Source organism: Nothoprocta perdicaria, unplaced genomic scaffold, assembly GCF_003342845.1.
Source record: "Nothoprocta perdicaria isolate Ctin4 unplaced genomic scaffold, notPer1 scaffold_112, whole genome shotgun sequence".
NCBI classification, from domain to species: domain Eukaryota; kingdom Metazoa; phylum Chordata; class Aves; order Tinamiformes; family Tinamidae; genus Nothoprocta; species Nothoprocta perdicaria.
In genome coordinates, this window is record NW_020454228.1 from 88,297 (window position 1) to 104,483 (window position 16,187).

General features: G+C 39.2%; 1 protein-coding gene across 1 annotated transcript in view; it reads left to right on the top strand.

Moving 5' to 3' along the window:
• Positions 1-16,187, top strand: part of REPS2 (RALBP1 associated Eps domain containing 2) — a 90,611-nt gene that overhangs the window by 65,390 nt on the left and 9,034 nt on the right. Inside the window, exon 14 of the mRNA XM_026052016.1 lies at positions 6,472-6,536. Coding sequence (XP_025907801.1) covers positions 6,472-6,536 — 65 coding nt within the window. The remainder of the gene's footprint in view (positions 1-6,471; positions 6,537-16,187) is intronic.

The window sequence follows — 16,187 nt, forward strand, 5'->3', positions numbered from 1 at the left end:
TATKTAGCAACATTTAAAAGTATATTTTAAAGGTAAACCAAAGCAAAAAGATCACATAATTAAGCTGCCATTCATACTGCTTTTCTCCAGCACGATGCCACTGCAGTGAAATTACTGTGAAATTTTCTTGGCAGAAATATTGWTTTTTTTTTAAAGGGGAGAATGACTTTTTTGTTCGGAGATTTTATAGCACTCCCAGCACAACCTGCTCCTGATCTGTAACTGGAGCTGCAGTTTCCCTCCAGTTATGTTCTCTACTTAAGCTCACTGAGCTGAGCTTATTCTGAATAAAATATGAATATCTTCTCTCTGATTTGAATGGAGGAATTTTATGCTCTTCAGCCTTTTAGATTTTTTTTATAAAAATATAGATATGTTTACCACCATGTAACTAGTTTCTTTGCCCAGCTGGACCAGAGTRAAATTAAGGTTGAATGGGCTGAAGAAAATGGTCAGGATGTAAATAGGTGARTGGTGGTTGCACGATTGGAATCTGAGTGGGTAGCTTATTTCTCTATTTTTAGACTTGAAAATTTTTATGTATGTCTCTGTATGCTGAGCACAGAGAGTACTTGTGTGCAGACTAGGGAAACCTTAGCAGCCTTTTATGTTTCTAAATGGAATTTCACTTAAAGGATTTTTCCTTTTCTAAGGAATGGTTTATCATCTGTTCCCATTCTATTACAGGTTGTTAAAGATGGGTAATACGATCACAAAATTTTAATTCAAAAAAAAATGAGTTTCTGCTTCAAGTTGTTAAGGCTAAAAGTTCTCAACTGGTCCTGCCAGTCTGACTGACCTTGGCTAACCTATTTTCATGGGTTCAAAATGACTTGCAGTATTCCATGAAAAAAGTTTCTCCATTTTCGAACAGACTACAGCCCAAGTGAGAAGTTTCCCAATGGAGAGTCTTCTCTTTCTGGTGTGAACTTGATGCAACTCTGCAAATTTAGATACCCTCAAAAGGACAAGTGTGACACCTTGGTAGGATTGAAGGGATGTTGGTAGCTCAGTGCTCTTCCCTGCCCTTGTGTGCATGTTCTGAATTAATCTCTACTGAAAAGAGTCAGAGCAGCTGCTGCCCACTGGGAGCCTCTGTCATTCTCACTGGGAAATTTGGCAGATCCTCAGCAGCAAGAGAAAACCCAGCAACACGGATCTGCCAGAGCTAGGTGGAGGGACTATGCCTCCCTGTGGGTGGAGAATGAAGCTAAATGTAAAATGAGATAGTACAAAACCATGAATAGCTTCCATTTGTGGGGGGGAAGGAGGGAGAAACGGTCTCCAAATAGAAACACACAGAAAACAATAACTAGAAAATGAAATAGTGTAAGATAATAAGAGGTAGGGAGCTAATAATGCAAAAATCATGGATACATAACACGAAACAGAAAATAGAGATTAGAAAAATCTGTTTTGCAGTAAAAGGATGCTAAATTGCATGGGWCATTAGAAAAGCAAGACATCACACAAACACTCAACTGTAATGGTATTTTGCTTGTTTGATTTGGAAGTATCCCATCAAATATGTAAGAAGACATTTGTATCCTAAATTAAGATATACACCTCGGAGTTCATGCTGCAGAAGTGATTAGCACATGAAATGTGTCTATAGCAAGACTTTGTCTGTAACAGCAAATATGCATATCAGTTGCAAAGAATTGTGAAGCTTTATTGCTGAGCAATTTAACCAAAGCTAACTGTGAGGAGAGAAAGAGTATTAGTCAACCTGCATGCTGTCTGCAATTCTGAGCTTACTGGTGCCACACTTGAACTTCCTGCAAACCTTATGACAAAACTACTTAAGAGTCTTAAGATCACTTTTTTCCTTGTTACTACCTTCTGAAGGTGAATTAGTGAGAATTAGTAAAACTGACTCTGGAAAACCTAGTATTTCACAAGCACCAGAATCCTTCATTGAATTTACATTCCTGGGTGTAGGTTTAATCTTTTTTTTTTGACTTACTGAATGTCAGTGACAATTAATAAATAGATCTGGAATACAATTATTGCACACCTTACTAAAGCTGCAGTCAGGAAGGTAAATAAATGAAGGGCTGCGGTGAGGGTTTGCTATGATATGATATGATGTGATATGATATGATATATGATATGATATGACATGACATGACAGTATGCCTATTTTGGTGAACAAAAAGGAGGTTTTATAAGACAGAGATAAACAAGAACTGTATTTCGAGTTTAGACACAAGGCTTTCTGTGAAAGCACAGGATACTTTCTTCCGTGATCTGCTTTTTGGCAACRGAAGCAGGAAAAGTAACTCAACCCTCCAGACTAGTCCCTAAGAGGAAGGGCAAAGATCTGGACTTCTCAAATCTCCTACAACACTGAAGCAGATGGTGAGAACCCTTACTCCTTAAGTATACTCTTAATATTCATTTTGTTGGCTTATTTTTATGGAACTGTTTTCAGTACTGGAAATCCTATGCTTTCTGATAGATTAAAGTTAATTGGTTGTTCTTCTATTAAACCTTACTTGAAGATACTTCTTCTGTTAAACCTTATTTGAATATAGATGGCAAAGTCCAAATGGGCTCCACTCAATTGCAGAAGAGGAATAGAAAATGGAAAAGAAATGAAAGCTGAATTTAGATCCAGTTTAGATCCAACCAGATTAAGGAAAACTACCGAACTGAGTGCTCTGTTGATCATGGGGTGGGAGGTTTGTGTTCCTGAGACCCTCAGCTTTCAACTAAATGTAAGGGCCAGTTCAGAGTTTTGACATCAGGTGAGATCAGCCTCTTTTGACAGACAGTAATTACCACCATTTTGGGCCAGAAGGGAATGAAATGGCTCATGATTGAGGACAATCACCCTTCTTTTAGGATACTCATTATATATATGTTCTATCTCGGATGAGGAAAAAAAAAAGAGCACGATTTTTCATCCAAATAACATTAACTTGTCTGAGGTGACAACCCAGGTAAAAGGGACACATATAAAATCAAAAGGAAAGCTTCAAATAACTGAAACAAAATAAATACCTGACATGGGGAAGTTTTAAGAAATATATGCTGCTGATAAAATATTAATTAAATTAAAAAGATAACATGCATCCTGCAGTTGAGTGTTTTGAGAGATTTTTTCAGTAGTATAGGAAAAAGAGGATAAACCACTGTAATTTAATTGGAGAGGTGCAGCATGTTCGACTTGCATGTTGATCTAAAGTATCATGAAGGCCCCAGTTTATTCTTACCCAGATTTGGCATCCTGCCCTGTTGGAGTGTCCAGTAAGCTGAAGGAGTCCTTCCTATGGGTTAGACAGAACTCTGATGATTTTTGCTTTTTCTTTGGACTCGCCTTACTAGACCAAGTAAGTCAAATAAAGGAACGGCTCTTGGATGGTCACCATAATTAGTCTTTTCTACTACCATGACTAATGAAAGTGGAACAGACTTAGACTCTTAGTTGCTTTCAGTAAGTGATGTAGTATGCTTYCTAGTAGGAGAGCTAGAAGCAACTTAGCTAAGAGGTGAATGACCCGTTCTCAGAAAATAGAATTAAATCAAATGATTAAATCATGATATTTGTTGTTAAATGTTAATCTATCTCTATTTTGGAAAGCCTGGTGTTTTTTTTTAATTTGTTTTTTTTTCTTTTTAATCTAGTGTGCTGTCCTGTTAGTATTAACAGGCCTTTGCAATTACCAAAACAAGGCAGAAAAATCATCCTGGAAGCTTGCCATCCTGACAGACCAGCATAAAGTGTAAACATGCTAATTGAAGAGCCGTGATTTTTGTCCTGAAAGCCTTATCATGTTCTCTGTGGGAGTAACCAGTGCATGAAAAGGCTCTCATTTAGAGCTGCGCATGTGATACARGTCCGGAATGCACTGAAAAAGGCTGAAGCATATAACTTGTGTCATTAACTCTTTTTTTTTTTTTTAATTGGACCTTAGGAGGTAGGGGAAAAGTCTTTTTTTTAATAAGTTGTTATTGCTCCGCAAAAGTCTACTCACTCTTGCCGAGAAATTGTGCTAGCATAAGCATCATTTCTTTCCAACAACGGGATGTTCTGCAACGGCAAGAATTTTATGAATATTTCATGAGTAGCTTAAGTTAGAATTTGCAGGATTAAAAAAGAGAAAACTGGGTCAAATGCACATGGTATAAGCATCCAACTTTTTTAATACTAAATTCATTTATGTCATATTTTGAAACCTAAAGTCACAGTTTTCTTTTTYGCTTGACCATTTTACCAAACAATTACTATTTCCTTCTGAATGTTGTGGGGCARCTCCAGGAGTCCTGCTGGGCTTTGCAGTGCAGAGCTTAGGATCAACCTCAGTGCAGTTTGTCCAGCAAGACCGGTGCCTTTTGGAGTAAAAGACTATTCTGTTACTTCTGTAGGTACATTGCTGAATTTGAACAACTGGGGAGCAGGACAATAGGTGATGTTCTCCAGGGCAACTCTGAAGTTCAGGCCAATTCTCAGCGGATGACTTTGTTGCAGCAGTGCACCTCAGGCTCACTTTAAGCCACTAATGACAAAAATCGTAGATGCTGGAGGTGTACTGAGAAGGCCAAAGGCACCACCCAACCCAGTGCCTTSCCTGCAGTGCCGCTGGCCATAGATGCCCACATGCCCTGGCCTGCCCGTTCCCGGGATTTTGCCTTTCCGACCCTCTGCTCACCTGCAGCAGTGCACTTGGTGACATTCAAGATGTGTGGAGGCTTGGAGGTGATAGTACAGGCATAACGACTGGCGTGACGGGGCAGGGAAAATGCACGCAGACATTTCCACCGAGCTCTGAAGCACAGTGCCCACAAGGCTTCCTGCAGATAAACTTATCACTTAGAACATATGTGCYTGACTCCTAATAAGGTGTGCAGCTGATTGACCTACGGAGCTGTTGTGTTTGAGTTAGATTGYGTTTTCAAATATTGATATTAGCCATAATTGCCAAAGCCTCTGCCAATACTCAGATAAAGGAAATAATAATCTGAAGTGAGGGAGGAAAGTGAGGGTTTTATATTGTGCTGTCCRTTTCTAAGAGCTGGAGAATAATTTTATAAGCAGAACTAATTAAACACAGGAGAAAGGATCCTAATCACTTAATCTGTTTTTGTTTGTTTGTTTGTTTGTTTCTGGAATCCTTTTTATGCATGTAGGTATGATAGTGACTGATAGTGACTCCCTAGTTTAACTTAAGTTAGGTTTTAATTCCTGTACTCCCCCTTTGGTGCTGTGATGAGGGATTTTAGGCTTCATTTTGATTAGAGGTGGTGATACAAAAAAAAGGTATTATAAGCCTCTCTGCAGCTTGATATAGCCAGTACAACTGTTCTCAATATTTCCACCCACACATTTTCACTCTGATGTCACTGCTATCCTTAATGTCCTTTTATCCTTTTTTTCCCAAACCATATAGACGTTTTTAGTCTTGGTGTGTAAAATATGTAAATGRCTAAGCTGTAACTAAGCTCATAGTGGTCTTTGTGGCTTTTTAAAATATGCATGGGAATAAAAAGTGTATAARTGTAATTGCTTTCATAGCATTATTGTGGTAAAAAAGACATTTCTAAATTTAATATCACATTTTTTCCTTTGTGAATAATCAGCAGTGCAAGTAWGATGGGATTGTCTTGTGTCTCTCCCTGCGCAAGTGAGGATATGGAATTCAGCAGAGGCCTTGGGAAGAGTAACCCACCAAAGACTCCTATCAGTCCCATTTGATGTCTGTGCATTAGCTTCATCCTTCCCTTTGTAGCTGCTTTTGGAAGACTTCGTCTGTACTGTAGCTTTGTCCTGCAGTAGGTTCAGCCACTCTGTTTCTCAGTCTTCTTAAAATACATTAAACCAGTGTGGTTGTTACCCTATGTTTGCTGTCTCAAACTGAAAGTCTGGATTATATTATGCGGAAGGGGCCTAAACTGGCCATTAGGGATTGTCTTCTTTTATTTCTCCTTCTTCCTCTGAAATGTCCATGTTGAGTAATGACACTCAAACACACAAAATAAAGCAAAAGCAAACTGATTTATTTTTCACTCATTTAGACTTGCGTCTTTCTAATTCTATAGCAGGACTTTTGTTTTCTGGATTCCATTTGTCATGTCATATTTTGCTTGCAGTGAACTTTGATGTCTACATTAGATACTGAAGCATSTCTTTTTAAAAAGACTGTAATGTTAAACATTACAGACAAAGAATCAAGTCTCAAGGATAAGTAGACCTTGTTTCAGGGGCTCCTTACCTAGAAATAGATTGCTTTATTTACAGCTTTGTGRCTGACTGTGTTCTTTGCTTTCTGTGATAATGTGGATTTTTAAAGCAATTAAATTTGCTCTTTTTAGAGAATGGTAAGCATTGAAGGAAGCTCTTTCAAACAGGATTTGCTCAAAAATATCAGGTTTGGTTGCTTTTTAAAATGCTGAGTATTGTTTGGAAAAATATTTCTGGTTATGTGGTTATGTTTGTGAGTGATTATTTTTTTTTCTCTCACTGGTAAGCTGCAAGGTCAGGCTGGCTGCCCCCACCACCACCTGCACTGCCCCCTCGACCGTCTGTGACTCAGGTATGTACAAAATTTTGGCACTTTGCWGAGTATTGCTCCAGATTTATATTACTGTTGTGGTGGTTAAAACAAGTTAGCTTGGGCATCTTAGCTGCTCTCACTTCTGAGTTAATGCACATGTGTAGTTTACTCTGCAGGTCCATACCTGCCCTTTTCCATTGGTCTGTCTAGTCAGCATGTTGCAATGTCAAATTACTGACTAATTAATTCTCTTTGGAGTGGAGTCAGCGTACGCCTGCTAGGCCTAGGTAAGACTATAAATTAAAGGCCACTAGTCAGGCTAGTCTGCTGATAGAGTTTGATGCCTGCAAAGCATGGGCTTGATACCAGCTTTTTGTTTCTCAAGCTTCCAATGTGCACAGGGCATCTGGTAAGGGAACCATAGATGTAAGAGTTTATTTCCCCGATGGGTATGAAAAGTCACCCTGAAAGGAAGTGAATTCCATGCCAGTGGTGTTATTAAGTTTAAGTCAGTTGGTGACACACTATTTTTAGAGACCTCTAGAGATCATCTAGTCCAACTCCCCTGCTCCAGCAGGGACACCCAGAGCATGTGGCACAGGGTGGMACCAGGCAGGTTTTGAAGATCTCCAGAAAATATGTCTTGTTCTTTTTATGCTGTTGGCTCTGTTAAGTTGTACGCAGCGCTTCACTGCATATGTTATATTCTTAGGGTGGGATAAAAAAGGAGGACAAATCCACAGGGGAGCGAAMAGCACGTTGCGCACACAGCTTGGTGAGGCCCACTTTTTGGGCCTATCATCACTTGAGTTTTGAATCTGCTCTTACAGTCTAATGCTAACATCTCTGCCTGCCCAGTGTTTATGGTAGAATTGTTAAAAGGCTTGTTGCCATCCACATCTGCACAAAAAAAAAAAAAAAAAGTTTCATTTTTCCCCCAATCCTGCTGAGTGAGGATAGTTTTTTGCTTTGAGGCCTGGAGAGCTTTCAGGCAGAGCTTCCCTTGAGTCAGGATGGCATTCACACTGCTATTTTGTGTGCCCATCCAGTTTTTGCTTTTTCTGATCTCCTCAGAAGAGCAACATTTCCCTGTGGCCTTCCTCTGATCCCACACCTGCCTCCCATCCCTTCTGCCTCCTAGCAGCTCCTGACAAAACCTGCACTGGCCCTTCTGCCTCTGCTGGAATTGGTGCCAGCTGTCCCAGCAACCGTGACTCCCTCTACTGCAAGTCCTGTTACTCAGAGGAACAACAAATACGGCCAGTCCCCATTCTTAGGAAAAAGAGAGTTGTTTTCAAGCAAGATTTTGCTAATTGTTTGTTTTCTTGTCATATGATGGACTTTCATTTCTTCCCTAAGGTCACCAGTGAAATCACCAATGAGATTTTGATTTGTATATTCATACAGCAGTTTCCTTACCACATAACAAGTACTGAACCAATGCTTAGCCTATTCTGTGCCATGTAGAGTACAGGACCTTTCTAAAATTGTAAGATTCTTGTATGAAATTTTTGATACACTTCAATACAAATATCTGTTTTCTGAAAAGTACTGTCCAGTCAGTATTGAATATATAGGCATTGGTTTGCTTGCATGTATTACTTACATTTCCTCAATTTACTTCTGATGATTTTTACAGATACTTAAATAGCTCCCAAATTATTGTTGTTCTGACTTCTAACAAAAATGTATATAAAAGCATTTCTTGAAAACCATTTAAACTTTACCTCTATTACATTCTGCTCATTTTGCTTTCACATACTTCCTTCTGCRATATAGGTAATCAGAAACAGGGTTGGATATGTGATGGAGCATAATTCAGGTTAACTGACCTTGTGAATGGCAATTAAGGAGTAGTGAACATATGGATTACATTATTCCATTGGGGCCCTTGATTTAAAGAGCATGAAAAAATGGAGAGAGGGATCTGCTTTCAAAACAAAGGCAGGATCGGTAACTGAAGAAAAGCCATGATGCTGAAATGACACATTCAGCTTTTTCCTGTTTTAGGATTTCCCAAGCTCTTCTTAAATTTCTGTTTTAACTTCTTTTCAACAATGTTGTTAAAAATCCCTTTTATTACTTTAACATTTTACTGTATGCCCACAGTTAAGTACTGTGAATTACAAGTGTAGCCTGAAAATGAAGTGAGCCCATATATTTCAGGTGACTGTGCACCATATAAGTATGCTTGTGATGTGATTATTTTGGCTCGGCTGATGGAGAAGGAAAGAGAAATAAGTCTTCTGACGACTACAGTTTTCTGTGGGTAGCTGAGAAGCAGCTTGGGCCAGTGGACTCTAAAGAGTGAGATCAAAGGGCTCACTGGATGCAAAGAGCAAAGTGCATAGAAGTACCAAGGGATAGATATTACGTTTCAGTGTAGCAGAAGTCCTTCTGTGATCAAGATAATAGCAATATAGAAACAGCATCTTTACTGTAGTCCTTGGTTGCTGTTGTTTCTACTAACATTTGTTTCAATCTTAAGGAAAACATTATTTTTCCTGTCAAGCCATCCAAAGTAATCAAGCTCAACAAGTTACTGAAACATTGGTTATTCATAGTGCGCCAAACGTTTTTAGTTGTATCACAAACTCACTAAATTAGATCCGCATCCAAATCTCCCTCCATAATGCAGTTAGGTGAGTAACCRGGGAAAGGATTGGATCATTGAATAAATGTAGCATGAAGTGAAACATGGGGCTAATATAGTTGTGGCCTGAACTCTAGGTCTGCTCTTCTCTGTTTCATTGGGTAACTGAACCTGAGCCATAACTCAGTGGGTAAACAGGCTTATTTTGACAAGCACAGTTCTTGGGATCTCGTGGTGACTTATCCGCTCCATAGGAAGCCAACTGTGCTGGCTTCTTCAATCTGAATTCCTGCTGCCAGACCATGCCATTTTACATGGTTGGGAGGTAGACGTATTTACATATGCAAATGCATCTTAACCTCTCACAACAGATTTTAACGTTAATGGATGAACTTGGCATTATTTTCATGATTATTTTTAAAGAACTGTGGTAACACACTGTCCTCAGGATTTTTCTCTGCCCAAATTAATTTGTATTTAGGAATAATTATTGTGTATTTTCTTTCTTCTTCTGACCATAAGTATATAATATGCTGTAAAGTGTTGCACAAAGTTGGAATCTGATAATGGCTGGGACATTGGCAGTTACAGATTTTTCTTTTTCAAGCAAAAAAATGCCACAGATTTTTAGTGTGTTTGGCCCTGTGAATGATGTCATATAGAATGGACAATTTGTTGGTCTTTGAAATATATGCTCTGTATTATCTAAGCCTGTAGAGAGATGAATTCAGTGTCCCAAGTAATTTTTTTTTCTGGTCCTGTGTTACCAACATAATGATTAATGTAAGTCATCAAGGAAAAATGAAATCACTCTGTCTTCAATATTTTGTGCTACCACGAGGTTACATGGAATGTCTATGTAACTTATAGACAGTAGGAATCATGATAAGAAGGCAGCAGCATATATAGCTGATTTTCAGTGACAAAAAAATCATGCAGAAAAAAAAAAWTGGATGCACATGAATAACATTCCATTGAAGTTGAACTGGAACCAAACACGCGTGTGCACATCTCAAATAAGCCTCTGTTGTTTTTTTAAAATGGAAACCAACACAATACTTTATTGCTGTTGGCTTTTAAGCCCACAGTAGCCATTTACCACAGCTGCTTACTATGGGAGACTGAGTAGCATATTTATGTTAACAGAATCACAGATAAACACAGAAGAGCAGGATTTTATCTAGTGTCAGCTAGATAAAATGGCAGGACATTTGCACCGTCCTGCCATTAGATCAACCTTCACTTTTTAAATGCAACTATTTCAGTACTTTCTTGTCCAGTAATGATGATACATCCTCATCCTGCCTGTGCTATATAAGGGGATTGGAAAACAGTGGGACTGGGAGAAAACTTGCATATCTTGGCTGAAAAAAACCTTTCATTTCTTCTCCCAGAGTCTAAATTTTAAGCCTGTTGGTTTTGCAAATTAACACTAATTTTTATTTTGCAAATTAACACTAATTTATGTTGGAGTTTATTTCTAGAGAGTGCTTGGAAGGTAGTTTCCCCTTTGGTCTGTATTGGCAGTTTTGATTTCTCAGGTGCTAAGAAAGTTGCATATGGAGGCACAGTCTTCAAGTAAAACAGAATAGATAGGCATTTGTGGACTTTATACAGCTGAAGTTATCTTGAGTGTATTGCAATTCTGAAGATTAATATCTCACTATATTATATAAGCTCACAGATGGACTGACAGTTTAGTGACCATCATTAGCATTAAAAAATACTGATTCCAAGAAAYCCTGGAGCCTCTTGTGCCAAAAAGTCAGTGTTGTGAGGGATGAAGGGTGGGTCATACCTCCCAGCTGGAGGCACCTGGATTTGTTTGAAAGCTAAAATATTATTCTTTTTTAGCATATTGAATGTCCAGCACTCACAATGTTATTTGATACTTCCTAACTATTTGAAGCTTTGTGACCATTCATCATTAGAAATTGTGAGGGAAAGCTGGGACCCAGTTCAAGAAATTGTCTCCGTTAGCATGCCACCCTGCTCTCCTTGAAGTATGAGGTGCAMTCAGGTTGTATTGGGACTAGGGAACTAAACATGCCCACACTGATCTTGGCACTGAGGCCAAGGAGGGCAGAACAACTTGCATCCATGTGGCCCAAAAGCCTTCTCCTCCTGAGCCACAGGAGGATGGCCACAGGCAAAGTTTTGCCGTGGGAGCTGATCCCAGCCCATGTGCCAGCCCTCGCTTTGCCCAGGAATGTTTGGAGAGCTCTGGTTGCTCTGAGCCTAGGGCAAGGCCAGGGCTATCCTCACAACCTAGCGGTGGGGACAGTTACGTTCCAGTTCCCAAGAACACTGATCTCCTCAGAGCGGTTTGCTCCTGTAAACACAGAGCCTCCGCCTCAGTAGCTGAGAATTTGGCAGCCACTGGGGCCAGCAAAGCCGCAGAGACAGAGGTGCAGTGCCTGGGCAGGAGGAAACACCACTGCTTGTATAAAGACCTTTAGGCAAAACAGTGGATACCAGAATACCTTAATGGATAGGCCAAGCTCCTCTGGGTTGTCTGTCCCTTGTCATCCACTGTCAATTGCCCACAGACCTTTTAAGACCACAGAAATAGTCTGTTTTCTATAATGGTCTTTGAAAAAAGTTTTTGTAGATGAGGAGGGTGATTATTTCCATGTTTTAGTACTACTCACTCATCACTAAATTAGAAATCCTGACAAGGTTCCCTTGAGTGTTGAATTTTTCACGCTTTGTTGGCCAAAGCAACCCACACCTGCAGGTCCGTCAGATGGATATTGTGCTCTCTTTTTACAGGCATTTGGATAAAACTTGAGAGATACAGAGAATAGGATAGGGTTTGCTTATCTCTTTTACAGAGGTTGTTTTGAGAAAGTGTTTTGAGAAAGTGTTCATCCAGCTAAGGTGGTTTCTTATGTTGTAAAATTATGTGAGCAAATCYAAATGTTGGACATCTGGAGCTTTATGGGAAAGAACCTTTTTGTTGTAGAAATTACTTTTTTTTTTTCTTTTTTCATATTTTTGCTTTTGGTAGCCTTCTATTTATGTATATATGATGGCATTTTTCAAAACACCTTTTTTTTTTTATATTTTAAACCAAAGAAATACTTCCTTAGTTTGTGTTTACAATCACCGTGTAAGATAAGATGTTTTTTGATCAACTCTACTGTTCTGGCTGTAGATTAACATATATTGTATAATCAGTGTATTAGATGCTGAAGAACTCCGTAATAAAACTAGAAGTCTTCTATAGCATAAAAGATTTTGCCATCTGCCATTTTAATATAATACAAGTGGATTAGCCTCCTCTGTCATGAAAACTATTATTAAATCTACAATAGCCAGACAAAAGACATTACTGTTTAAGAAGTGACGGAAACTAGCAGAGATAGAATTGAATTTGTGGAGTAGCTGATGGATACCAGAAAATACTGTCTAAAGAGGTTTCTGGGAGGGTGGGAAAAGTGCAAACATCTTAATTAAATTATATTGTAGTAATTTTTGAATCTGGATATATTTTTAAAAAATCCAATGCCTGTATCTCTACTGAAATGCATATACCCCTTTCTAGCCTATGTTAATCTGGTTTGGTTGAAGTGAAGTACTGAAACAGATTGTTAATGCTATTGGGTGCTGTTCTTTCCTTCCAAATGGGCTAAACATTGCAGCAATTCATTTACATTTACTGCCTTTTTCCTAAACCTTATCACTAGCTCTTAGATAGCTAAGGGAAAGAAAGCTTATCAAAACTTCAGTGCTGCACAGTGCTGAGAAAGCAGTCAGCGCACTAAGACCCTGGCACCTTGTTGCATTTGCATCCCTATGGGATTTCTGTCTGTCTTATCATTTTTRGTTTCTCTAACAGGCAATAGAAAAGAATTGATGATTCAGTGTGGGATACAGTAGACTCACAAAAACTGGAATTGAGACATCTTGACTTCTTAGAAATTGCCATTAGACACAAAAATAGGAATGTTTAGAATGGAGAAAAATACCTCTTAAATGAACTTATGTAGAGCTGATAAAAGATTGCAGCAGGCACATCCTGAACAATAAGCCTATTTAGTATCCTATTTTTTCTTGTATATAAGCTCTTCTCAATACCTTTTTGCAAATCTAAGCAGTGGCACTGTAAGTAATGATTATGGACTATTTCAGTGAATGCACAGAGATAATTTAATTCCTGTGACTAGTGCCATTGACTACAATGGGACTATTTCCATGTGTAAAGTTACCATGGAGCATGTGTGGGCAAGACTGAATCCAGAATAAACACTTTACCTCTTGCAAAAATGCTCTTTTTGCAACAGAAATATGAAGACCTCCTGTAGTGCTCCATGAAGACCTACTGTAGTGCAAGATGAGTTAGGGCTTGTCTTGAAAAGTAAGCATGAAATCTATATATAAGCCCTCCCCCAGAAAAGAAATATAAGTGAAGAAGTAGTTGTAAAGTAAATCGTTATATTAGTCTTTCAAAAATTGGAGGCTTTCAAAGCACTTTGTGTATATCCTTTTAAGGTGCTATTAAGCATTGCTATATGGAGCAAGGAAATTATGAATGGCTGGTCTAGGATCATGCCATGAAATAAACGTTTGCAATCAGTACTTGCTCACCATGCCCTAACCATTAGGAACTGTCTGTCCTAATGCTCAGTACTGGCCATAGCCTACAGGTAGATCACTCCTCTGGCTATGGCCAKTCTCAGAAGTTTTGTTGACTGGTTTTATCTTCTGTCTGTCAGAGTCTGGAGGGTAGACTATTTCTAGTAAATCTGGGTATTTAGTGAAGGAAAAAAGAACACTTAGCTAGATTTAGCTAGATTTTTGTCTAGTGGAGCTCTTGAGTCTTTTTGTCTAGTGAAGCTCTTCAGTCTTTGAAACAGGACATGGTGTTGCTCTYTTCTTTATCTGTTTATTGTTCTTTTCAATATTAAGGTATTCTTGGACCTGGTCTGCAGACTGTCTTTTGGTCTTTTGTACTGCTCAGAATGTTCTGAAACCCACACCAGGTTTTCATTTCTCAACTAGTACAATTGGGGCAACCTTAGATGTGGATGCAGTGATTTACACTGTCCCATTGACCCAAATTAGACTCTTCCATAGTACCTTTATAGTACCTTTATACTATTATCCAAGTACTCCAATAGTACCTTTATACTATTATCTATTACTGATTCTTCCTGTGGAAGATGATACCATGTAAGCAGGATAAACATAATCAACAGGGTTAGATTTATCAACCAATATTAACTCTACTGTAACAGCAAGACATTTTCAAGATTATAAAAACATTTACTGTTGTGTTGGAGGAAGATAATTTGCCGTGTTTCTGAATGAGAAATGAGTTGCTCAAAGATGGTGCTAAGTATGCAATAAGGACAATACAGAAGGAGAATTAAATAAAGGGAACCCTCCTTAGTCAGATCATGTTTTCCTTACATGCCACTATAGTGCTCAGACAGAAATATGTTGGAGTAGATCTCTCTACCCACAAGCAGAAGGCTACAGGGATTGTCTTTCACCCTCTCTCTAAAGCAGATGGGAACAAAATCTCTGAAGAATCCCTCTGCCAGAAAAGGAAAGAGAAGAGAAGAGAAGAGAAGAGAAGAGAAGAGAAGAGAAGAGAAGAGAAGAGAAGAGAAGAGAAGAGAAGAGAAGAGAAGAGAAGAGAAGAGAAGAGAAGAGAAGAGAAGAGAAGAGAAGAGAAGAGAAGAGAAGAGAARAGTCATATACCATTATCAATGCCATGTTATGTCTAAGAATATTATACTGATTCTGTTCCTGTAGAGGGATGATTCAGCTCTACTTCTTTGGAAGGTATGCCATGTGTTTTCAGTAGTCAGCAAGGTAGGAGATGTTACTTGCTAAGGAGAAAGTTCAGACTGCAAGACTTAGAGATATTACAAGTGGAAATTTCCAGTATCCCCTGGGAGGATTTTTCTCTTAAAATCTGTGCAGAGGGTAGTTTGGGGAGACACCAGATTGTAAAAGCGCGTATAAAGCCTTTAAGGCCTGTCTTGATAGGTCTTGTTGTAGCCGTATCAGAAAAACCTTGCATTAATAGAGGTTGCAGCTACATACAAGATTTTTGTCTGGGTTAAATGGTGCCAGTGCCAGAACAAAATACACAGGTTTTTCTGTATCTAATCCTGCAGACCACTGATGCAWAGAGCAGGCTGCTCCAAAGAGCTACAGCTTGCTCTGTGCTGGTGCTTGTGCCTGCCCACTCTGTGCCTGGAGCGCAGGTCCAGTCTGCAAATGTGCACCTGAAGGCAGCTCTTTTTTTGCACTCAAAAAGTACAATTTTTGCAAGCAAAATATTCAGAAATGGCCCATTCTGCGTGCCACTAGGTGGCACTTAAGGGACATGGCAGCCACTTGCTCTTACTCATTATACACGGGCTGCCTCACCAGGACTGGTGGGCATTTTGTGGGGAGAGAGGTTGTTAAATGGAGCTGTTTATTTATTTTGTCGTCTGCCTGCACTGCCCAGGCTGCTGAGCTCCGCACACTTGGTCCTCGCTGCCCTGGCAGCAGGGGACAGCAGCCAGCCCCATGGCTCCAGTCAGAGCCAGTGGCTGCGAGAGCCCGGAGCTGTCRCAGCTGCGAGGCCACTGGCTGCATCTCCCTGCTCAGGACATCCAGCAAGAAATGTAGGCTGCACCCTACACCCTGCAGATAAGCCTACAGATGTAGCACAGTTAGAAAAGCAGGAGAGAAATCTCATCACCTGAGACACATTTTCCTCTTCTCCAGAGGAACTGCACATGGCTTTAAAAGAAGATCACAAATCACACTTCTATGTACATATTCAGCATCTTATAGTTGAAGAACATGCAGTAGCCTGACAGAACTCCTTGTGCCCTGCTGCTTTTTGTTGAGCTCTTCTTGTTTTTGTTAGGAAAGAAATGGAAGTATTATTTTAAAATCCTTGGTTAAAAAAAAAAAAAAAAAAAAAAAAAAAAAACTTCAGTACGTTTGCTCTTTTTTTTTAAGAATTTATGATTAAGCACTGTGAAACTTGTGACTGTTAAACTGCTCGATGAGTTTAAGCAGCAAGAGATTAGACTCCTCAGTGCACAGCAGGTTTTTAATATGGCTCAAATTCTGGTCCCTCTAAA